Source organism: Salvia splendens, chromosome 5 (assembly GCF_004379255.2).
Source record: "Salvia splendens isolate huo1 chromosome 5, SspV2, whole genome shotgun sequence".
NCBI classification, from domain to species: Eukaryota; Viridiplantae; Streptophyta; class Magnoliopsida; order Lamiales; family Lamiaceae; genus Salvia; species Salvia splendens.
The window spans coordinates 4,718,970-4,742,607 of record NC_056036.1 but is presented as its reverse complement, the minus strand read 5'-3'; the positions used below and the strand labels follow the sequence as shown (position 1 = coordinate 4,742,607).

Sequence of the window (23,638 nt, the reverse complement as noted above, 5' to 3'; positions counted from 1 at the left end):
CTCGGCCTGAACCGTTGGACGAGCTCGATGGCGAGCTCAACAAGATTCCCATAGTTAGGAAACAATACACGGAGTCTGAGCTCGTCAAGGGCGACGTCGTGTTCGACATCTCGTCTTCGGACGAAGAGGCCGAGGGTGAGGATTTCTCTTTATCTTTATGCTCTACTGCTTTAACGAAGAAAATCTGACTTTGCTTTCTTGCTTTTTGGCAGTGTACATGCTGAGTAAGGCTAGCCGCAAATCTTCGGAGTCCAAGGAGCCGGAGAGGCCGAAAACCACCAGCTCGGCGTCTGATGCCGAGAGGACTCCGAAAAGGCAAAAAACCTCTTCGGATCCAAAGAAGCCGGAGTCGACTTCGGCAAAGGGGAGGGGGAAGGCCCAGAAGCCCCCGAGAGCGCCAGAGAAAGACGTGGTCTTGGCGCCTCCTTCGGAACATATCTGTGAGCCGTTTTTATGGCCCACGGACTTCGCCGAGGTGAATTCTCTTCTTGATTTTCTGGCCTTGCTTTTTTCCTGTATTTTTTGTGGCCCCTTTGTTGACTTTTTTCTTTATTCATTTTCAGAGGAACGATATGCTCTCCAAGCTCGTCGCCGTCGAACTCTCCAAAGCGTCCAATGACTATGCCGAGATGCAGAGGAAGTTGGCGGCTGCTTGTCATCGGGCCGAACAGGCTGAGGCTAACTTTGAGAAGGCCAGAGCTGCTAGGATTTCGGCCCAGGATGAAGCTCAGTTTGCCAAAAACCAGCTCGTCATCCAGCGAGAGCAGACGAAGCGGAGCGATGCTGCTGCCGTGGTTGCCCAAGGGGAGGCTCTCCGTGTTTACACGGAGAAACTCTTTTTGAGCAGCCAGTTCTCGGCCTTTGTCGGTAGCCTGGTAAGGCTAATTGCCGATAAGGGCGAGCAGGGGGCCGACGTCGTGCTGCCTCTGTACAGCCGAGAGATAGCAGCTCGGCTTCAGAATCTGCCGCTCCTTGAGGAGCTCGCTTCATCCTCGGTCCTGCTTTCTGCAGACCGAGTCCGGAGTTGTCGAGCTGATCGGGACGAGAACCTGGAGGCTATCTTTGCCTCCGTGGGACCCGTTTCACCCGCTTCGACTTACAACGGAGAGGGTGAGGCCGAGCCGCTGGAGCTGGAGGCCGAAGTCGAGCGGGCCGGGCATCCGGAGAAGGAAGCCGATCAGGAGGCGGAGGCGAGGCCGGCAGGAGGCGAGGCCGAGGCTGAGGTAGCTCAGGAGAAAGAAGCTGAACCAGACCAAGGAGCCGGAGACGAAGCTGGCGGAGTATGATTTCGTCTCCCTTCTCTTAGTCTAGTTTCTTCCTTGTAAAATGGCCTTGAAGCCCTCCCAGTGTAAAAAATTTTCCTTGTGAATGAAAAATTCTCTACACTTGTCTTCGTATAGCTTTTCGTACTCGCCTTTATTCCTGTTGTATTTTACTATCTGCTCGGTACAGCTGCCGAACTAACATAGCTGCTTTGTACTCAAGGAGATGGAGTTACTTCACTGGAAACGGCTGTACTCTTCGGCTTTAGACGAAGCTGAGAAAAGAGCTATAGCCGATCAGACGAAGAATGACGAGCTTCTGGCTCGTTTAGTGAAGCTGGAGGCCGATAATAAGGACTTAGAGTCCGATAAGAAGGATCTGGAGGCCGAGCTGAATACGACCATTGCTGAGAGGACTGCGTACGAGGATTACATCCGTGTGCGCGGGGGATTGACCATATCAGATGTTCAGAGTCGAGTTGACGAACTGTGGGAGGAATATCATGTACTCCGGAGGGACAATGCGCTGGAGAGCTCGACTTGCCAACAAGTTGTGACATCACTGCGGCGTTGGGCTTCTCGGTACAACATTGTTCTTTCTCGGCGCCCCTCCATAGAAAGATTCCTTCGGCATATCGTGCCAACAGATGCTCGCACTCCAGATCAAACCTTTGGTTCCCTTGTTCAAAATCCTACTCCCAGTCAACAACGAACTCCGGAACAGCCGGAAACGTCAAGACGAGAACGGGCTCAGGAGCAACCGGAATCGTCAAGACAGGGACGGACTGAAATTCGCCGAGGAGTTGTGACTATGAGCGAGCAAGATCAGCAGATGCTTATTGCAGAGACTCTTCATCGCCGAGGTGTTAGGACTTCTCGGGCTCGGGGAAGAGGCGTTGGGTCGAGGATAGCATCTCGTCGACCTGCTTATTCTTCATCTGCTCGGAACAACCGAACTCGGCTTCCAGAGGATTTTGCAGATAGGTGGCTTAACTTCAGCAACCCTGGACAGTAGAATAGTCCTTTGTAATAGCGTAACGCCATTTTGTAGGGTAGCTGAGTTGTATGCCGAACTTTGAAAAATGAAATTTTGTTTTCGCTTCTAACATTGTATTTACAGCTTAGCGAAAAAATTTCATCGTACTTGTCCTCGGTCTTATGAAGTAAACTTCTTTGACCGGACTTGGTCCTTGGTCTTATGAAGTAAACTTCTTTGACCGGACTCGTCTTTGGTCTGATGAAATAAACATCTTTGACCGGACTCGTCTTTGGTCTGATGAAATAAACATCTTTGACCGGACTCGTCTTTGGTCTGATGAAATAAACATCTTTGACCGGACTCGTCTTTGGTCTGATGAAATAAACATCTTTGACCGGACTCGTCTTTGGTCTGATGAAATAAACATCTTTGACCAGACTTGGTTTGTGTTCTAATTTGGCGATTTTTGTCGCCGGGATCGAACTTTCCCTTGTCCTAATTCGGCGAGTTTTATCGCGTGGATCGGACTTTCCCATTTAACCGAAGTGGTCTTATGCAGTAAACCTCTTTGACTAGACATGGTCGTCCCCGGTCTTATGAGCTAAACTTCTTTGACCGAACTTGGTCGTCCTAATTCGGCGAGGTTTATCGCGTGGATCGGACTTTCCCTTATTGCAGTTCGTTTCAGACGAAGTGCTTATTTCTTAAGCCGAATTGTGGTCTCGTATCTTCCTTGGAAGCTTGGACTCACAATCGTTGGCTTATTGCAGTTCGTTTCAGACGGACTGCTTGTTAAGCTGAATTGTGGTCTTATATCCTCCTTAGAAGCTTGGACTCACAATAGTCTTTAATAATCGATCTAAAAAGGGGATCAGTCTTTAAAGAACGATATACCTTGGTACCATTTGTAAGAGACGACAAGCACATAGAGACAAAACACATAGGGAAAAAATGAAAAAGACGAAAGAAAAAAACTTTAAACTTCTATAAAACGACAAGTAAAAGGTACAAGTAAAAACAAACAAATAAAAACATGTACCCCTATGACCGAACTAGACACAAGACAGACTGACCGGACTTTGTCTCTTACAAGTGGAACTTCTTGAGGTTGGAGACGTGCCATGTTCGGGGTACTTGTTCTCCTGACATGTGAGTCAATTTATAAGACCCTTTGCCGAGGACTTCTGACACCCGATACGGACCCTCCCATGTGGGTTCGAGTTTGCCCAGCTTTTCTGCTCGGCTTACTTCGTTGTTTCTCAAGACGAGATCTCCCACTTGAAATTGAAGCTTTTTCACCCTTTGGTTATAATACCGGGCTACTTGCTCCTTATACTTGGCTGCTTTTATGCACGCCAATTCTCTTCTTTCTTCGGCGAGATCTAGTTCGGCTCTCAGTCCGTCGTCATTCATTTCTGAGGAGAAATTTAGAGTTCGGGGACTGGGTACGCCGATCTCCACCGGAATTACGGCTTCAGTGCCGTACACCAGACTATACGGAGTTTCACCGTTGGAGGTTTTGGGCGTAGTTCGGTAGGACCATAGGACTTGAGGGAGATTTTCTACCCATTGTCCTTTGGCTTGTTCTAACCGGGCTTTTAACCCTTTCACCAGAATCCGGTTCGTTACTTCCGTTTGTCCGTTTGCTTGGGGATGGGAGACCGAAGTGAACCGCTGTTGAATGTTCAGCTCTTGGCACCAATTCTTGAACGTCTTGTCGGTGAACTGGGTCCCATTATCCGAGATGAGGATGTGGGGTATGCCAAATCGGCACACTATGTTCTTCCAGACGAAGTCCAATGCCTTTGAGCTCGTTATCGTAGCTAATGGTTCCGCCTCCACCCACTTCGTGAAGTAGTCCACGGCAACGATAAGGAATTTCATTTGCCGAGGAGCTTGAGGAAGTGGTCCCACTATGTCTATGCCCCATTGCATGAAAGGCCAAGGGCTTTGCATAGTGTATAGATCGGTCTGCGGCATCCTTGGGACATTTGCATGAATTTGGCACTTCGTACACTTCTTGACGAGCTGCACTGCCTCTTGTACCATGGTTGGCCAATAATATCCCCATCTCAGAACTTTTTTAGCTAAAGCTCTGGCTCCGATGTGGCTACCGCACGATCCTTCATGAACTTCTCTGAGGATGTAGTCCGTCTCTTCTGGTCCTACGCACCGCAATAACGGCTGGAGGTAAGACTTTCTAAAGAGGACTCCTTCATGAAGTTCGTACCGAAGTGCTCGGCACGTGATCTTCCGAGCTTCTCTCTTATCCTCGGGCAATTGTCCTTGATCCAGATACTGCAAGATCGGCGTCATCCAGTTCGGCGAGCTAGATACTGAATGTACCTCGGCTTCATCAATGCTTCGATGCATTAATTCTTCCGCCTTTGAGCTCGGATCTGAGGCCAACTTACTTAAGGCATCTGCTCGGCTATTTTCCGCTCTAGGAATGCGGATTATCCGAAAATAGGAGAAACTTCGGCTGATGCTTTGCGCTTTGTCCAAATACTTCTTCATTCTCTCGTCACGGGCTTCACTTGTACCCAACATGTGATTTACTATGACTTGTGAATCACAATGGACTTTGAGAGATTTGACGAGCAGGCTTTGCGCTAACTGGAGTCCGGCCAGGAGGGCTTCGTACTCGGCTTCATTATTAGTAGTGGGGAATAAGAACCGAAGTGAGTAGGCTACCTCGTGTCCGTCGGGAGCGACAAGTAAAATACCAGCTCCACTTCCCATCTTGTTCGAAGCTCCATCTACGAACCCGCTCCAGCAGTCCGGCGGCTCTACTTCGGATTCCAAGGGCTGTGCTAGTTCGGCATTGGCAGAATTCTTCTGTTCGGCAATAACAGGAATTGCTTGATCGAACTTCGCTTCTGCAAGAAAATCTGCCAAGGCTTGTCCCTTGATGGCTTTCCGAGGTAGATATTCAATTGTGTGCTCTCCCAACTCTATAGCCCACTTGGCGATTCTGCCTGATGCTTCTGGTTTGGTCAACACTTGCCGAAGTGGCAGATCAGTTAAGACGCATACCTTGTGAGCATAGAAGTATGGCCGCAGTCTCCTTGCTGCATTTACTAATGCCAGAGCAATCTTTTCCAGTGGTTGATACCTGGTTTCTGGACCTCTTAATGCTCGGCTTGTAAAATAGATGGGAAGCTGCTTTAGGCCTTCTTCTCGTACAAGCACCGCGCTGATGGTTTGATCCGATGCCGCTAAGTATAAGAATATTACTTCGGCTTCGGTTGGAGCAGAGAGAATAGGAAGCTCGGCTAGATAACTTTTGAGCTCGTCAAAGGCCTTTTTCTGCTCGGCTCCCCACTCGAACTTTGGTGCCTTTTTCAACACCTTGAAGAACGGCAGTTGCTTTTCGGCTGCTTGGGAAAGGAATCGATTCAGTGCGGCTAGACATCCGGTTAGCCTTTGCACGTCATGTATGGACTTCGGCATTGCCATGTTCTGAACGATTTGAACTTTTGAGGGGTTTGCCTTGAGTCCGTCCTTTGAAACCCAACAACCCAGAAACTTTCCCGAATCTACCAAAAAGGTACACTTTTGGGGATTAAGTTTGAGGTTGGCTTTCTTGAGCACGTTGAGAGTGGACTTGAGGTTGTGCTCGTACTCCGAAGTGCTTTTGCTTTTGACGACTATATCGTCAACATACACTTCGACCTCCTTTCCAATCAGGTGCCGAAAAAGCTTGTCTACCATCCTTTGATAAGTGGCTCCGGCATTCTTTAAACCGAATGGCATCTTTTTATAAGCGAAAATGCCGAAATCAGTAATGAAGGCCGTTTTTGAAGCGTCAATCTCATCCATTAAAACTTGATGGTATCCTTTGTACAGATCAAGAAAACAAAAAATTTCAAAGCCTATCAAAGCTTCTACTTTTTTATCTATGTTCGGAAGGGGATAGCAATCTTTGGGACAGTGCTTATTTAGATCGGTGAAATCTATGCACATCCGCCATCCTCCTTCCTTTTTCTTGATCATGACAGGATTGGCCACCCACGAAGGATACTTCACTTCGAATAACACATCCGCCTTCAATAATTGACGGACTTCGTCATGGATGACTTGACTTCGTTCTGCCGCAAAGAGTCTTTGCTTCTGTTTTATCGGCCGGACTGAAGGATCAATATTTAACCGATGAGTGATTACCTCGGGGGGCACTCCGGTCATGTCCAACGGAGACCATGCAAAGACGTCTTTATACTCCTTGAGGAGCTGGATGGTTTTTTCCCGAAGTAGGGGCGTTCCCGCGAAGCCGATCTTAACCGTTCTGGATGGATCGTCTTCGTACAGCTGAACTGTCATCGAGTTCGGCTCCGGTATGACTTCGGTCATCGCCTCTGACTCCGGCTGCTGTGATTGCTATGCTTGGTGGTGCCGATCTGACTGCTCGGCACTTCTAAGCGCAATTTGCAGACATTCCTTTGCTCTCTTTTGGTCACCTCGGATGACCGCTATCCCTCCTTTAGTAGGGATCTTGATGGTGAGGTGATAGGTGGAGCAAACGGCCCGAACTGTGTTGAGCCAGTCTCTTCCCAGGATGACGTTGTACGGGGACCGAGCTTTCACCACGAAAAACTCAATCATCGTACTGGAGCTAGTAGGCGCTTTCCCCACCGTGATCGGAAGGCTGATAATACCTTCAGGGCGGGTGTCCTCCTGGGTGAAGCTCTTCAGGGGAAGCGGAGCCGGACTGAGCCGAGCTGGGTCCACTTCTAGTTTGTCGAAGCACTCTTTAAAAAGAATGCTGACCGACGCTCCTGTATCCACAAACACCCTGTGGATCAGTTTGTTTGCCACTCCGGCTTGGATGACAATGGCGTCTTGGTGAGGAGAGATGGCCGGGACGGGATCAGCAGCCGAGAACGTAATCACTTCGTCCTGCTTCAGCCTTTTATGCGTTGGCTCCTCTCGATTGGGGCCTCTGCGTTCTGACTTTAGGGACGACTTGGTCTTCCCGGCAGGGAGCGCATCAATAGTCTGGATTACTCCATCATATTGCGGCTCGTCATCGTCTTCGGGATCCGGCTGCCTTTTCGGATCCTGAGGAGCGCAGTTCGCACCACTCTGCTTTTTATTCTTCTTTGGCTGCTTGCTTCGGTATTTTTTCAATGTCCCTGCCTTCACAAGAACATCGATACCTGCAGCCAAGTTTCTGCACTCCTCAGTATCGTGACCGTGGTCTTGATGGTAGGAGCAGTAGCTATCCTGTGGTCGGCGCGCGGCTGATTTCGTCATCCGCTTTGGCTTTTCGAATAGGTCAGAGTGCAATTCGAAAATTTCCGCTCTCGGCTTGTTCAGCGGGACGAACTGAGCGGGCGGCTTCTCGGGATTGAGACGAGGTCCCAATCTGTCTTGCACCGGAGCCCTTTGAATTCTTTCAAATGGAGTCCGGCGAGGATGCCCCTGATCGCTATGATCGGGCTTCCTTCTGTCTCCTCGGGACGATGAGCTGTCTAACGACCGTTTGCGACGGTCTGCCTCATCGGCCCGGGAGTACTGGTCCGCAATGTCCCACATTTCCTGAGCTGTCTGCGGACCGCACTCAACGAGCTTCCTGTAGAGAGCTCCGGGCAGGATTCCATTTTGGAATGCCGAAATGACAAGCAGATCGTTGAGATCGTCTACTTGCAGGCATTCCTTGTGGAATCTTGTCATAAAGTCGCTGATTTTTTCGTCGCGACCTTGACGAATGGAAAGCAGCTGAGCCGAAGTGATTCGGGCTTCCGCTTTCTGAAAGAACCTCCTGTGGAAGGCATCCATTAGATCTCGGTAAGATCTGATGCTGCCCTGGGGGAGGCTATCGAACCACCTTCTCGCGTTCCCGATGAGCAGCTCGGGAAACAGCTTGCACATGTGGACCTCGTTGAGACCCTGGTTCGCCATGTTATATTGATAGCGCCCCAAGAAATCGTGAGGGTCCACGAGCCCGTCGTAAGTCATCGACGGAGTTCGGTAGTTCTGTGGTAGGGGAGTTCGGGTGATGTCGTCCGAGAACGGAGTCTTCAGTGCTCCGTACACGGCGAATCCGATATCTCGTCGGTATGGAGGAGATTGAGTTCTCCTGTGATTCCGGTACCGAGGAGGAGCTGGACCATGTGGGGGACGGGGATTCTTTCTCCTGGGAGATGCGACACTACTGCGGTAGTGACTTTCTTGTGCTGAGGGAGACGGAGAATCCGCCGTTTTCGTCTCCGGCTGCTTTTGGCCTTTTCGCAGGAAGGTTAAGAATTCCTCCTGCTTCGCCTCCAAAAACTGCTTGACAGCCTCATTCAAATCGGGCTGCTGGGAAGACTCAGTGGGACGATTTTTGGAGCGGCTTGTTCCTTCGCCATGAGAACTGGTGGTGGATTTATCCCTAGGCTGTTTTCCAGACCTGTGGGATGGATTGGCTTCCTCCTGGTTCTCACGGGCAGGAATACGGGTACTCTGCGATCTGGTATGCATTTTTTGGGCGGAAAAAATGGATCAGAAATTCGCTTTATCACAAATTTTGTTCTCTGTTCCCACAGACGGCGCCAGTGATGGATCCGCGAATTTCTGACGTTAATAAATGCTGGTAGAGAATGAAGATTATGACACAGAATTTACGTGGTTCGATTTACTGAGGTAAATCTACGTCCACGGGAAGAAGGGAGGGCAAGATTGTATTGCTTGATCTGGGATTACAGCTTACAACACAGACTTGCTATATGATTTTATCTCTAGAGAGCTTAACCCTTTTCTATCTGATCTAAGTTCTATTTATACATTGAACTAAGATCGTGGTTTGCAGCCCCACTAACAAGATCGTGGGTGAGCAATAACTGCTCAATAACTGCTTCATACCACTAAATAGATCGTGGGTATAGTGGAGGTCGTGGAGGCCTTTCATGAGTCCACTAACTCCTAGTTCGGTCGAATGCTGAGACCGAACTGCTGGACTTTACCGATCAACTCTTGCCGATCTGAGAGGAGAGCTTGACTGGTCGGCTTTTACCGAGCTGTAGGCTGAGTCCGAACTCTTTGGTCGTGCCGAACTCTTTGGTGCCGAACAGATACTCTTTCTTGGGCTCTGGGCTGATGGGCCGTCACTGTTATTGGGCTTGCCATTAGGGTTTAGTTCGTACCCCATCAAGAAGCTTTTTGAGTTTAGTAGTAGACCTAAGTTTTTTAGAATGATCATGCCTTATCCACGAACATTAATCTTCAATAATAAAAAAAGTGATTAAATATATATTAGTAATGAAAAATAAGATCTAAGTATATTAGAGATAAGTATTTAATAAATAAAATTAATTTTAGTCGATGAATTAAAAAAATCATCGACTGACTGCAATAACCTCAAAATGCATTTATTATGAATTTGAGGGGCTTCAGTGCAAATAAAAGGATAAACCGTAAACGGCCTCGTGATTGGGCCGCATAGGCGCATATTATGTGTTTGGGGGCCATGGTGTTTCCAATTTTTGGAGTTCATGACGACGGCTTTGTGTTAAAAAAAATGGAAGCCATTATTTTATAACCGAAAGGTACTAAGGTAGTGACTTCACTAAGAATTTTGTCTACATTTTATGAGACTATGTATGTAATAATGAGTCATAGAACTATACATTTCACATTGAGGCCATGTTTGCTAGCTTCTTTTGTCATATTAGTTACTAATTAAAGATAAGTTATTTTATTTGTGTGAATAAGATAATATGAGTGGGTATCTGATATTTTTAACTCTATATTTGATATACGTATTAGTTTGTACTTATGTTTAGATTAGTAATTTTACAAAAATACCACAAGTAAATTTCAATCAAAATTGAAATGGTGAAAAGTTTGAGGGCAATAAAGTAATTTAAGTTAGCTATCATGGTTAAATTTCTAATGTAGATTAATTAACTCATTTATTTGGTGGTTCGAAATATGGAAACCAAGACGAACCTAAAGAGTAATACGAGTAAAAGATAATTTAACTCACATTAAACAATAGGTAGAACTAGGATAAATACGATTAATGACGTAGAAGTTGATTTTTTCAATCGACGGTTACAATTCGCAACTCACCGCAACGTGAAAGTTAAAGACATGATTTATCCACATTAATCAAATATAATGTCATCTTATTAAATGTGTCACGTAACTACTCAAAAATTAGTTACTACTGTATGGAATAATTGTAAATTGTACGGAGTCTACTAAAATTATGATTTAATTTGCAAAATTTAAAAGCTACAAAATATATATTAGTAAAATTAACAAAAAATGAATAAAAAATTACTCTCTTTGTTCCCTCATAGTTTAGTCATTTTTTTATTTTGAAAAATTCTCTCATAGTTGAGTCATTTTCATATATAATAGTATTTTTTTTCTAACTCTTACTTTACGCTCTCTTACTTTATTCTCTCTACTTTATTCACTTTCTACTTTCTTCTCTCTACCTTTTTTTCTTTCTTATTTTTTACTTTATCTACTAATACACTAACCATCCATTACTTAAACTATGTGCCAAAAAGTTCCGCCTCAACCATGAGTGGACGAATGGATTACTAAGGAGAGTTTAACTTAAATGACCACTATAGCTATACAAGACTACTCCCTCCATCCACCATTTATAATCTCATTTTGACTTGGCAATGATTTTAAGAAATTGTTTGATTTTGTTAAGAAAAATGGGAAAACTAGTTATTGAAAAGTGGAGCTCACTTTTATATACTATTAGTTTTATAATATTATATGAGTGTAATGAGTTAGGTGAATGATGGATCCTCTTATCTAAAACTAAAAAAATTAAAACTTTAAATCAAGAATATCCTAAAATAACAAATAGTAAGACATTATTTCACTGATGGGAAGTACTATTTCTTCATTGTCGGTTGGTCCGAACTAAGTACTACTCCACTTAACTCTCCCCACAAATAAATCCAACTACTTAGTTCCAAAAAATAAAAATAAAAATAAAAATAAAATAAAAATAAAAATAAAATAAAAAATAATTTCCAACTGCTTATTTCCAACTGTAAAAGCTTCCAAACATCTATGGGACCCACCACTGGCCTTTTCTCGTCTTCTAGTACAACAATATCCTAGAGTGGCAGACTTTCTCCTCATCCATCTAAACTTTTAACCTTTTCAATATAGTGTTGTGAATAATTTTAATAAAACTATTGATTTTTGCCATCTAGTGTTGTGAATGATTTTAATAAAACTATTGATTTTAGCTGCACAGTTTGATGAAACATGTGACGCCATCTTTATTTTCTCTGGCTATATATATATATATATATAGGTACACTGGAGTATTAAAAAACCTAGCACATTTAATTACTACTACAATAAACCCTAGCAAATACTAATACAGACACTTTGATCATTAGCAATCACTAATTAATCATGACCAGTGCGTCTTGTTTGGTGAGATCTTTTTCCTCAAACTTTAAAAATATTCGTTCATAGAAAATTAAACTATATTACTGCATGTATTATGAATCTGTTGAGTAAGAGTGTATAATATAAGTATGCTACTATTAATGTAGTAGTATCTTTTGTATTTTAAAATGCAAACTTTTGATATGTATAATACGGAGTACATATTTATGTGATTATATATACCACCTCTTGGTGGAATACGTAATATAGGCCATAATATATCAATCTACCATCGAACTAAATCAATCATAATCACATTTATTAAACTTAAAAATTATAAGAACATTTTGAGCAACTGAACAATCATAATCGCATTCTATGTGGGAAACCAATCATAATCACATTTATTAAATTTAAATTTATAAGTACATTTTTAACAACCGAACAGTCATAATCGCATTCTATGTGGGCAAGCATTGATCAATTTTTTGTTTCTAAATTGTCAAAGCTTGGATATATTAATAGGAGGATAATATATATCTTACCAATTGATTTGTTCTTTGTTGTCTCTTTTGCTTATTAAAAGATCGAAGAATTTAGTACTCCATTCTACATTGACATTCCCCATCTATCGAGCTGCTTGATATCTTTGTGAATATGTCAATCTCATTGTTAGATAGTATTTTTATTAGTGATATATAGTAGTACAAAATTACCATTCATTATCATATTCTTTTACTATTGTCATGCATATATCACCTTATTCGGTCATTTTTTTGAAAACTACTTTAATCAAACTTCTTTTAGCGACAGAGACAACATATTAAACTAAATTCGGTATGAATATCAATTTTTTTTGCTGCACTTTCTAAAAGTTGATAATATAAAGGTGTGGACACTTTCATTTAAGGATAACATGCTATTGCATCGCATATTGTCACATTGTTGAGAAAAAAATAGTGATACGGTGATGACAATAATCAAATTATACGAACCGCGAGTTACTGCAATACTTTTTAATATTGGCGATATATTTTTGTTGTATCGCAATCATGAATTTCTTTTCTGGATTTGGTGTTGGTTGAAAGTTGAAAGTTGAAATATTAGTAAGGAACTAAGGATCGTGTGATGTGGAAATTTCCATCACCAAGAAGTCACATGTTGCCTGGCCCTGGTTAATTATCTTAATTCGATTGATTATAATTATATTTACGGTTCCTAAACACTACTCAAAAAAGTAATCTAAATATAATCTACTCTCTACATTTTGTCTGCTTCTGCATCACTATTAAAACTCGTCGCTTTTGATAATATTATATTCTCTCTCTACAATGTGTGTGTTGTTGGAAGCAGAAAGAAGTAAACAGTGGTGCTGCACTCTGAATCTGTGATGGAGGAAGGAAGAATGAACTCAGCTTCTTAATTCCTGCGCGTATATCGCCACCATCGCAGCGCCGTCGTTTTTACTGTTGCTGGATGTTAGTAGAATTCAACCTTCCTGCATTGCTCTTTCTCTGTCTTCAAATTACCAGCAGTTCGTGATTCGAAGAACTACACATTTTAGGTGAATCGCTTCTCCTTTAGTTTTGTTCTTTTTCTGCTAATTGTAGTTTCTGTTCGCGCTTTTGCTTTTTGGCTGCCTCTTTATGTGAAATCTAAGAATGAATCTGTTGAAATTGACGGTCAAATGCAAACCGAATCTAACTTTCCTTCTTTAGTTTTTGCTGTTAAACTGTTTAATTATGACTCTACTTTGCAATTTAGTTCGGCCTTTTCTTACTGAGCTTGATTGCGGTGGTTGAAATTTGAGTAAATCAAGGCTTATATCATGATACATTTTCCTGTTCATTTGTAATTCGAATCAATGATATCAGTGTCTTTATTTCATGTTTAGTAACCGCTTCTTTTACTTACTCATGTTTCCATATTTAAAGTTGCAGAAATTTCTCACTCAGAATTGATGCTCGCATCTCTCAATTTTTGAATGAATTAAATGTTATCGTTCTTCGACACATATATAATGCTATTGGGGTCTATGGTTGGGTAACATGAATCATACCTGCTTCACTATCTTTTGGTATCTTTTTTCTTGACCTGTAATTCATGTTCCTGTTCTTCTGCAGATTGAACAAAAAAGTTAGTATTACATATACATCAACGTTTTTTTTGTTGTTGCTCAGTGTGACAGGAGATTAGGTTTTGCCTTGGTGGCCTAGTAGAAGAAGTAGCTTCATATATAATGGACAAGTATGAAATACTGGAACAGATCGGCAAGGGTGCTTTTGGTTCTGCACTTCTTGTGAGGCATAAGCAGGAAAAGAAGAAGTGAGCACTAAGTATAGTTATATAGATGGCTGCATCATATTTGTTCCTGTCCTTTTCATGTGTGCATCATGATTCATGACTGGATAACTTTTTGTAAATTTGTTTTTTTCTAACCATTTGTTGCCTCATTATCTTGACTTGGATATTAAGGTATGTGTTAAAGAAGATTCGTCTTGCCCGCCAAACCAACAGGACACGGCGATCTGCACATCAGGAGGTCAATCCTTCCTTCTTAAATAATTAATTTTCCTGTTCTTTTCTATTAAAGAAAGTTTTTCAATCCTTAGGCCTAGAACTATAAGTGTTTTTTATCTCTCTCTCTCTCTCAGATGGAACTAGATGTTTTGAATACTCTCTTTATTAAGCAAAGTAGCTTTCTGTTGCTATGCAGATGGCACTTATATCCAGCATGCAAAATCCATTTATAGTGGAGTACAAAGATTCATGGGTGGAGAAGGTAATAAAGTGATGCCGACGCGTCTTCATTGACTTTGCGATGTGAATTTATTTGATGGCTGACAAGCAGGACTGTTAAAATAACTTTTCTAATTTAAGCTACCTTTAGCTTCCTAGTGGTTCAAACTAGAAATGAAATAAGGCTAATGTAACTTAAAGACTTCGTAATCAGGTTTCTATCAACCTAAAGTGGTTTAGGACTCCAAACTACTGAAAATACCTAGAATTATAAGCTTGCTGATTGATGGCCAACTGAACAGAAGGGGTGTACGATTCAATAAACAACCTTTTCCATCTCTATTGTGGGAAAATCTCTAGAAGTTCCTTCAACTGATTTCTGTTGACCGTTGATTGTTGTTATAGAAACTAAATTGGTGGCATTCACCAGAGAAGCATTAAAAGAAAAGTTAGCATTGTAGGTAATTCATATTTAGAAATGTACTGTCAGTATCTGCAATCTGTTCTGTATATGCATTTTTTTAATCAGCCAGTCTCTGCAATCAGTCAGAGCTAAAAATGTGTGTTGCTTATCTCAGGGTTGCTATGTCTGCATTGTCATAGGTTACTGTGAAGGTGGAGACATGTAAGCATTTTTTCACATTTAATATGCTCTTGTAGATGTGAAAAGGGAACACAGACAATTCTTTAACCTTGCTTTCCATTTCTTGTTTGTAGGGCAGAAGCCATAAAAAAGGCTAATGGTGTCCATCTTCCTGAAGAGGTAAATTCTCTTGTAGTTTAGTTTATTTTTTCTTATGCTTATTTATTCCCATTTCCCCTAGCCGGTCATTGCTGCATGTTTTGATAACTTTCTTTCTTTGCTTTAAATTTCCGCAGAAGCTCTGTACATGGCTTGTCCAACTACTCATAGCACTGGAGTACTTACACATGAACCATATCCTTCATCGTGATGTCAAGGTAAGTTGTGTCAGACTTCCTTCTTGATAGATACAATGCATGTTTATGAACCTATGAAATTTTAGTTTTAATGTTCGCACAATTTCTGCAGTGCTCGAATATATTTTTAACAAAAGATCAAGACATTCGTCTTGGTAAGATTTCATCTTTTAATTTATTGTTATTGGAATTTGAAAGCAATTTCTAAACTGCATACTTATTCCAGGTGACTTTGGACTTGCCAAAATGTTGAGTTCAGATGAGCTTGCTTCCTCGGTAAACATTTCAGAATGTCTTTTTTTTCAGTCATATTATTGTTCTAGCATCACATTGATTGTTCATACATCGTTTCCTCAGATTGTTGGTACTCCCAGTTATATGTGCCCCGAGCTGCTTGCAGATATACCATATGGCTCCAAATCAGATGTATGGTCACTTGGTAAGCTAAATATTTATTGCTTCATGCTGTCATTATAAAGAAAATACAATACACTGGATTAAGTCAGCCTATTTTTAAGTAGTCCGTTTCAAACTCATTGAACCTGGTATGTAATATCTTCCAGGATGCTGCATGTATGAGATGACATCCCTTAAACCTGCATTCAAGGCATTTGTAAGTTGCTGCAGACCTAATCTTGTCACAATTTTATGGTATATTCTTTGTAAACTGCAATGATATTGAGACCTGAACATGATTGTTTGGTAATATTATTACTGAATGACCTCTGTGCATAAGCCCTATATTTTTCGAAGATGAAAATGTCTAGTTGCTGCTAGGTTTAGTGTTTCTAAACTTTTAATATTTCTGCTACACGTTTTTCATCTCCGCTAATTCGTGAATTATGCTCATTGGTAGCGGTAATATAATGACTGGCCGTAGAAGTAAGTTATTCTGCTCGAATTCCAATGATACTCTTATGTATTTTATGTTTTCTATTTTGAGGTTGAACCCGACTACTGAAGAGCATTAACCCTGTGAGCCTGCAGCCTGAAATCTTATATCTCACACAAGAAATCAGCAGATTGCCTGCTTAAGTGTGAATCATGATTGTTATCCATTTATACGACCATAATCATGAGGGCCAGCTAATAATTAACTGACTATCTTGTTGGATTATTTCTAGAAACAAGCCATTAGGCTCACCACGACTTTGTTTGCTTGTTATTTTTGTGTCTTCCCTGAATAGTATGATTGTTGTTGATTTTTGGTTGGTAAAGTTGAAAGCTTCTTTAAAATCTTGTTCTATTTCTCCGCATTTTTGGACAGGATATGCAAGCTCTCATCAACAAAATAAACAAGTCCGTAGTTGCTCCACTGCCGGCCAAATACTCTGGTGCATTGTGAGTTCCTCTTCTTGCTTTTTCTTAAATGTATTCTCGTGTCTGCCAGTCCGTCGGTCTCTCTTTCTCTACTCGCAAAAAGATGCAGACACTTTCTCTTTTATTAGAATAACAGAGAGATAAAAGATTTCAGAATCTTGCTATATGATGCTATTATCATTGGTTTTTCCTGAAAAAATTCGACAACTCTTTTTAGCCTAACTTTAGTATGCTACTTCTTGCATTGCAGCCGAGGTCTGGTGAAAAGCATGCTGAGGAAAAATCCAGAACTTCGTCCTAGTGTAAGCCATTTGGAACGCACTAATTGTTTTCAGTCCAGTTTACTGCATAAGTAGCTATTTTAGTTTGTTGATTTACAAACTAAATGTTCAAACATCCAAATAGTCGTTAGAAACCTCATTATATCTAGTATCTACTTCTACTATAACCTTCTATCGAGGAAGGCAAGGTGATGAGCTGCCAAAGTCACTTGCTGTAATCGTAGATCTTAACCAATGATTTAGTTCTCATCTCTAGATGTATAGGTATAAATCTTAACCACTGCAAGCGGATTAATATTGTGTCCAACTGCAATTGCAAGATATGCCCCCATTGATCCTTTTGGTTTCATGAACTATTTAATAACTTTGACCTTATGTCAAAGAAAGAAGGTATTATGCCCCTCACTTCGTATGCATACCATCTACAAAATAATATAGTAGTACTATCTTTTCTATTTACTAATACAGGATAGTAATTTTGGCAGGCTGCAGAACTTCTCAGGCACCAACACCTTCAACCGTATGTACTCAATGTTCACCTGAAGCTCAATTCACCCAGACGCACCAGTTTTCCAAGTCAATGCACGGAAACAGAAAAGGGCATCACTAGGACAATTAGATTTTCAGAGCCTTCCCATGTTCAACCTCCAGCATATAGAGACAGACGATCGTCATGTGGAAATGACAGGACTTTAAATCCTAGTGTATCTGGAGCTGAGCAAAGTTATGATTCTTTCACTCGGATAACTGGAACAACTAATCCTTCCAATATGCATCCTAGAACAAAAGAATTATTTTCAGGAAGCACGCATGAAGGGACTGTCATTACAAAAACTATTACTTCAAAAATCTCAAAAGTCCAGAAAGATACAGAAACAAAAGCTTCAAGTGCTTCAAAAAGAACACCACAGCTTTCAAAGAATCATAAACTGGTACGATCATACAAAACTTATCTGCTTCGTACATTTCTGGTTTCTCCTATCATGATAATTTGTTCAGATGCTACCTTTTAAACTAACGTACTTTTATTTTGCTCCCAGAAGCAACTCTCTTTAAATCTCATGAAAAGTACCATTACATTCATAGTATCTTTATTTTGCCATGCAGCCTTACTCACTGGGTCTATGTAGTGAACTGTTTAAGAGATAATATAATCGCATAATACTATAACTCTCATATGCTTGAACTTGTATATTTTTGTTAAAAAACCAATTGTTTTTCTCTCCTAACTTTACCTAACATTATTAGTAGATGAGGTTCTATGGATTTCTCTCTTGGTGCTCCACGTAACTGAAAAATGTTATTTTCAGCTTCAAGCATCGAAAAGCGTGGTTAAGAGACCTGTTTCAACTACTCGTAGAGCCTCTCTTCCATTGCCACAAAAAAACTCAGCCCATAAATATCGTCACACGCCCAGTCTTGGACCTCTTGGAAACATTGACAGCATCAAGTCTCCGGATGTTTCTGTCAATTCCCCTCGAATCGATAAAATGTTTGAACTTCCTTTAGGGTCCTATGAGGAGTCCTTCCTTATCCGCAGAAGCTCATTAACCTCCGCACAGGGTTCCTCCAGATCCCCACAAGGTGACCGTTCTATCATGAAAGATAGATATACCATTGAGTTCCCGGATAAATCGGATGGATTGAGCTTCAATAACTGGCAAGGAGTTTGCTCTACACTACACAAGGATAGGCAAGATGGAAGTGAGTCTTCAGATCAAAATGCCACAGCTGGTGCCTCAAGCCGAACATCCTCAGATCAACGGCCCCGCAGAATTGACATGTCCTCTTACCGGCAACGAGCAGAAGCACTGGAAGGCTTGCTCGAGTTCAGTGCAAGGTTATTTCAAGAAGCGAGAATTGAGGAACTTGGGGTGTTGTTAGGGCCATTCGGACCGGGAAAAGTGTCTCCAAGAGAAACTGCAATCTGGTTGACTAAGAGCTTCAAAGAAAATACTCTCCTACCAGAAGATCTTTGCCAACATGTGTAGAAATTAGAATATGTATGGAATAAATTTCTATCGTTACCAAACTGTTGGCGTGTAATTCGTTTAGGCAGATGAGTCTAGCAGATCATGTTATAGTTTCCTAATTTGTTTAGGCCAGTTTCAAGTTCTGGTTTAGTACCTAACTGGGATTTGGTTAGTTGCTGGATGAGATAGGAAACTCAATATCTGAAATTTCTATGGTGCTCTCTATTAATATCAGAACACATTAATGATCCACTGTAATTTATAAGAAATTTCTGCTATTTTTGTTTGTTGCTTTCTACTTTTTCAGTACTTATGGTGCTCATCATGTCCTCTGTTGAGTTCATGTCTCAGGCCTTCACGACAGGATTACTCCCCGATCAATATACTAACAAGTATAGCTTGAGACGTTCCAAAATTGAATGTAGAGAAAATAATTTGGGATGGCGTGAGTAGAGGTGCCCATGGTTCCGGAACCGGCGGTTCCGGTTTTGGAAATTGCTGAACCGCGAGGGTGTTTTGCGGTTACGGTTCCGGTTCCAAAACCGCCGGTTTCTGTTTCGGTTCCCAACCGGCAGTTTTCCGGTGGTTTTTCACGGTTCCAAACTGCCGGTTTTTTGCAGTTCTGGCTTGGTTTCACGGTTTTCCGGCGGTTCCAGCACGGTTCCGGTTCAAAAATTTTTGAACCTGAACCAAACCAATGTTAAAAAATTGACGGTTTCGGTTCGGAACCGTAACTGACAATTACGATTTCGATTTTAACCGCCGGTTCGGTAAACCTTGTGCAGGTCTAGGCGTGTATTTTATAAATTTAACCAGTTTTTAGAAATTAACGAGTAGTAGTATTATTTGTAATTTGTAAATGAGAACGAATAATTAAAAAAAATCTCTTTTTAGATGTTTTATTAAATAAAGATAAGGTTAGATTAGATAGTCTTTGCTCGCCGCAAAGGCCGATACCTACCCTTCACCCCACCCACCCACCCACCCACCCACCCACCCTTCACCTTCACCAACCCACACCACATCACAAAACACCCGCCAGCTCGAGAGAGAGAGAGAGAGAGAGAGAGAGAGTTCACACATCCCCAATCTCCAATCCCCACCAACCATGGCCGCCACCACCTTATCCCTCCTCCCCCCCGCCTCCCTCCGCCGCCACAACCCCCGCGTCCATCTCCGCCCCAAATTCTCAATCAAAGCCTCCGCCCCCGTCCTCACCCAAGACGACCTCAAAAAGCTCGCCGCCGACAAGGCCGTCGAGTACGTCAAGAGCGGCATGGTCCTCGGCCTCGGCACCGGCTCCACCGCCGCCTTCGTCGTCGACAAGCTCGGCGCCCTCCTCAAATCCGGCACCCTCTCCGACATCGTCGGCGTCCCCACCTCGAAGCGCACCCAGGAGCAGGCCCTCTCCCTCGGCATCCCCCTCTCCACCCTCGACGCCCACCCCCACATCGACCTCGCCATCGACGGCGCCGACGAGGTCGACCCCAGCCTCGACCTCGTCAAGGGCCGCGGCGGCGCCCTCCTCCGCGAGAAGATGGTCGAGGCCGCCGCCGACGAGTTCGTCGTCGTCGTCGACGACTCTAAATTGGTAACGGGGCTAGGTGGATCGGGGCTCGCGATGCCCGTCGAGGTGGTGCAGTTCTGCTGGAATTACAACCTGGTGAGGCTGCAGGAGCTGTTCAAGGAGGAGGGATGCGAGGCGAAGCTCAGATTGGACGGCGGAGGGAAGCCTTACGTCACGGATAACTCGAATTACATTGTAGATTTGTATTTCAAGACTCCGATTAGGGATTCCGGCGCGGCGGGGAGGGAGATCGCCGCATTGGAAGGGGTGGTGGATCATGGATTGTTCTTGGATATGGCCACCGCTGTCATTATCGCCGGTGGGAGTGGAATCAGCGTCAAGACGAAGTGATGATTGCCGATTTGGTAAGAATTGGGGATTTTTGATGATTGACTTAGTTTTCTTCGACTTTTTGTCACTACATTGTTGTGCATTGCTTTTGGGGTAAGTCAGTGTAACTCACCATCTCAAATAAATGGAGAAAATTTGTCACTTTTCTTGAGTTTAGTGTTTTGTTGGGGCCATGAATTTATAGCATGACTGACTATTGGTCCGTTAAACTATCAGAATCCAGATGAAAAATATGATTAGCAGTGCTATATCTTCTGGTAATGTGGTTGAAAGACTAATTCAAAGTTTATAAATTCTAAGTATTAATCTAGCATGTTCTGCAATTTATTCTGCAAATAAGTAGGAGTATCTCCTTTCTGTCTGTCTTCTGCTTTAAATTTTGATAAGCATAACAATAACGGCAATCTATAATCATGGAAAGTAAATACAGTATGCAATTTTATTCCATCACTTTATTATACTGTACAAAAATGTCTCAGTTTTCAATCTCTTAGTAATTGCGAAAAAGTAGCAAAATTTTCAAGTTTTGCTTAAAGGTATCCCAACGAAATTTTATGGATGTTTCTTGTAAAATTTAGTGGCAATTTCATCTAGAACTCGAAACTTATTTTCTCTGTATTTAACCTTTAAATATCAAATTTAAATTACATGCCTAAAAGAAATGCATCAACTATAAAATAAGAAAAATAAGAGAAGTACTATCATATATCGAATATATTGCTAGTTTCATCAAACATTTTGAATGAATATGATAAGCAAACATTAATAATTATTTGTATTAGTAATAAAATTTAAAAATCTGAATTAAAATTATAAAATTTTGAAAAATATATAGGAAATCCGTTTATAAGTTATATGTTCATTGATTTTGGGCAAATACGTTTAAAAATTAATTTACTACATACTATTATCCTAAATAATGATACCATTGGCTACACGGTTCAAATATTAAACCCCTTTATAATTGATGTACTCCTATAGTTTTATTCCATTTTCAATTTCAGTTATATTTTGATAGTGTATTCATGACAATTTCAATTAGTAGCCTATATTTCATACTCACTCGGTCCCCTAAAAATCCCCTAAAAATAAAAGTTCTTTTCGTTTTTATCCGTCACCTGAAAATAGAAACTTTCTATTTAAGAAAATTGTTTTCTCTTTAATAAGGTGAGACCATTTTCCACTAACACAATTATCTTTCCATCTCTCTCTTGCTTTACGAATTTTGCATTAAACTTGTGTCATTTCAAAAGTTCCTATTTTTAGGGGACAGAGGGAGTAGTATTGTTTCTCATATTATATGTTATACATTATTTAAGTTATCATTATCCATATATTGACAAGGGAAATTTTGAGGAAAATTAATAAATACTAGGGCAAATTGCCATTAAAATTATGAAATTTGGTAAAATTCTTATTTATCACGTAACTTTAAAAAATGACCAAGTGTATCATGATTTTGACATTTTTCTCCATTGTCCCATAGCAAAAATGACATCATGATACATTTTTTAATTTATCAATGTAATACATATATATGTAAAAATAAAAGACATAATCGACTCAGTTATATTACATCGTTTAAATGACCGAATGTTTTGTTCGTATGGTATTTTTCATTCGCAAAAATCATATACATAATTTTCTCAAATCATAGTCTACGGGAAAATTGAGAAAAATGTCAAAGTTATGATATAATTGGTCACTTTTTAGTCGCAGAATAGACCATCAAACTTCATGATTTTTTGGCTATTTACATTTATGGATATTATATAGAAGTACATTTGGAATACATAATGCTCAAATTCAAACTGAATTAGGATATTGAACTAATAATTAATCTTTCTCGCAAGTTAAAAAATCAATATTTGCAATGGAATTTATAGTTTGATTTCCAACTTGCAATTTTTGTCATATAATTTGCTATCCAATATTTTAAGACTGTATATGGATTACTAAAAGATGGAATACTTTAGTGACAATAAAATAAAAATAATTAATGATCTGTGCAACAATGTTACACTAGTTTGCCAATAAACAAGTTGTACTCACTGTCATTGTAAATTAGATAATGATTCATAACAAACACATTATACTAGTAAAATTTTACTATGCCAAAATCAAAATGCACTAACGAATAGGAAGGAATTTTGTTTGAAGAAATAATAATCCTTGTTGATTTTAGTTTTTAACAATGGAATATAAAAATTAAGTTGCCTATGACACCATCTAAAGAGACCATATATATATGGAGTATTATTCATATGTAGTACTAATATTTCGTGTAAATTTACTACTACTACTACTTAAAACATTGATTTTATTACAATCCAATCATTTTGTTAATTAACTAAATTCCAAATTATGTATGACGGGGCATGTAGAAAGTATGTAAGAAAATACATATAAGTATGTAAGAAAATACATATAATCATTTATGCAAATAATGAGAAATAATAAAAACTAGGAAAAGGTACGCTATACTTTTTTTTGATGCTAGATGAGTAGTATTCACTGGACGAAACTAATAATTATTCTATGTACCAATATCCAGTATGAGGGTGTTCGGTTGGCAAGATTAAATCTCATGATTAAATGTATATCATATTTGGTTCATAAGATTGAACCCTTCAACTTAATCCTAGATGGATAATCTCATGATAATAAGTCATAGCCTCCCCTCTCAAACTAAAATAATCCCACAACTTAATCTAGATGGATAGTCTCATAATATTAGTCATGGCAACCGAAGGCCACCTATGTAGATTCTCGAATAGAGGGACAACCGATCCAAAAATAAAAAATTAAAGACGGTTCCATATCGAAACGGAGATCAAATCCATGACTATTTTTAATGAAAAATCGATTTTCAA

At 40.8% G+C, this 23,638-nt stretch overlaps 2 protein-coding genes and 1 long non-coding RNA gene across 3 annotated transcripts; 2 read left to right on the top strand and 1 right to left on the bottom strand.

Annotated features, from left to right (window-relative positions):
• Positions 1–12,872: 12,872 nt before the first annotated feature.
• LOC121805194 (serine/threonine-protein kinase Nek1-like) lies at positions 12,873–19,125 on the top strand. Its single transcript, XM_042204986.1, has 15 exons — positions 12,873–13,159; positions 13,776–13,920; positions 14,071–14,137; positions 14,312–14,377; positions 14,913–14,959; positions 15,052–15,097; positions 15,214–15,294; positions 15,386–15,428; positions 15,500–15,549; positions 15,631–15,712; positions 15,837–15,886; positions 16,541–16,614; positions 16,844–16,895; positions 17,360–17,806; positions 18,185–19,125. The coding sequence occupies exons 2-15, from the start codon at positions 13,835–13,837 to the stop codon at positions 18,863–18,865; spliced, it is 1,872 nt and encodes a 623-aa protein (XP_042060920.1). The 5' UTR covers positions 12,873–13,159; positions 13,776–13,834; the 3' UTR covers positions 18,866–19,125.
• Positions 12,882–13,771, bottom strand: LOC121805195. The gene is made up of 2 exons (XR_006051310.1): positions 13,655–13,771; positions 12,882–13,262 (listed from the first exon to the last, which is right to left on the bottom strand). It is a non-coding gene; the product is annotated as an uncharacterized LOC121805195 (long non-coding RNA).
• Positions 19,126–19,896: 771 nt separating the features above from the next.
• LOC121805811 (probable ribose-5-phosphate isomerase 3, chloroplastic) lies at positions 19,897–20,921 on the top strand. The gene has a single exon (XM_042205820.1). It carries the CDS (start codon positions 19,956–19,958, stop codon positions 20,763–20,765), a length of 810 nt encoding a protein of 269 aa, XP_042061754.1. The 5' UTR covers positions 19,897–19,955; the 3' UTR covers positions 20,766–20,921.
• The last annotated feature ends 2,717 nt before the right edge of the window (positions 20,922–23,638 follow it).

Coding starts and splice junctions, on each gene's coding strand:
- LOC121805194 (XM_042204986.1), top strand. CDS start 13,835: ATGGACAAGTATGAAATACTGGAACAGATCGGCAAGGGTGCTTTTGGT. Junction 14,960..15,051: donor TACTGTGAAGGTGGAGACAT/GTAAGCATTTTT, acceptor TCTTGTTTGTAG/GGCAGAAGCCATAAAAAAGG. Junction 15,429..15,499: donor AGATCAAGACATTCGTCTTG/GTAAGATTTCAT, acceptor TACTTATTCCAG/GTGACTTTGGACTTGCCAAA.
- LOC121805811 (XM_042205820.1), top strand. CDS start 19,956: ATGGCCGCCACCACCTTATCCCTCCTCCCCCCCGCCTCCCTCCGCCGC.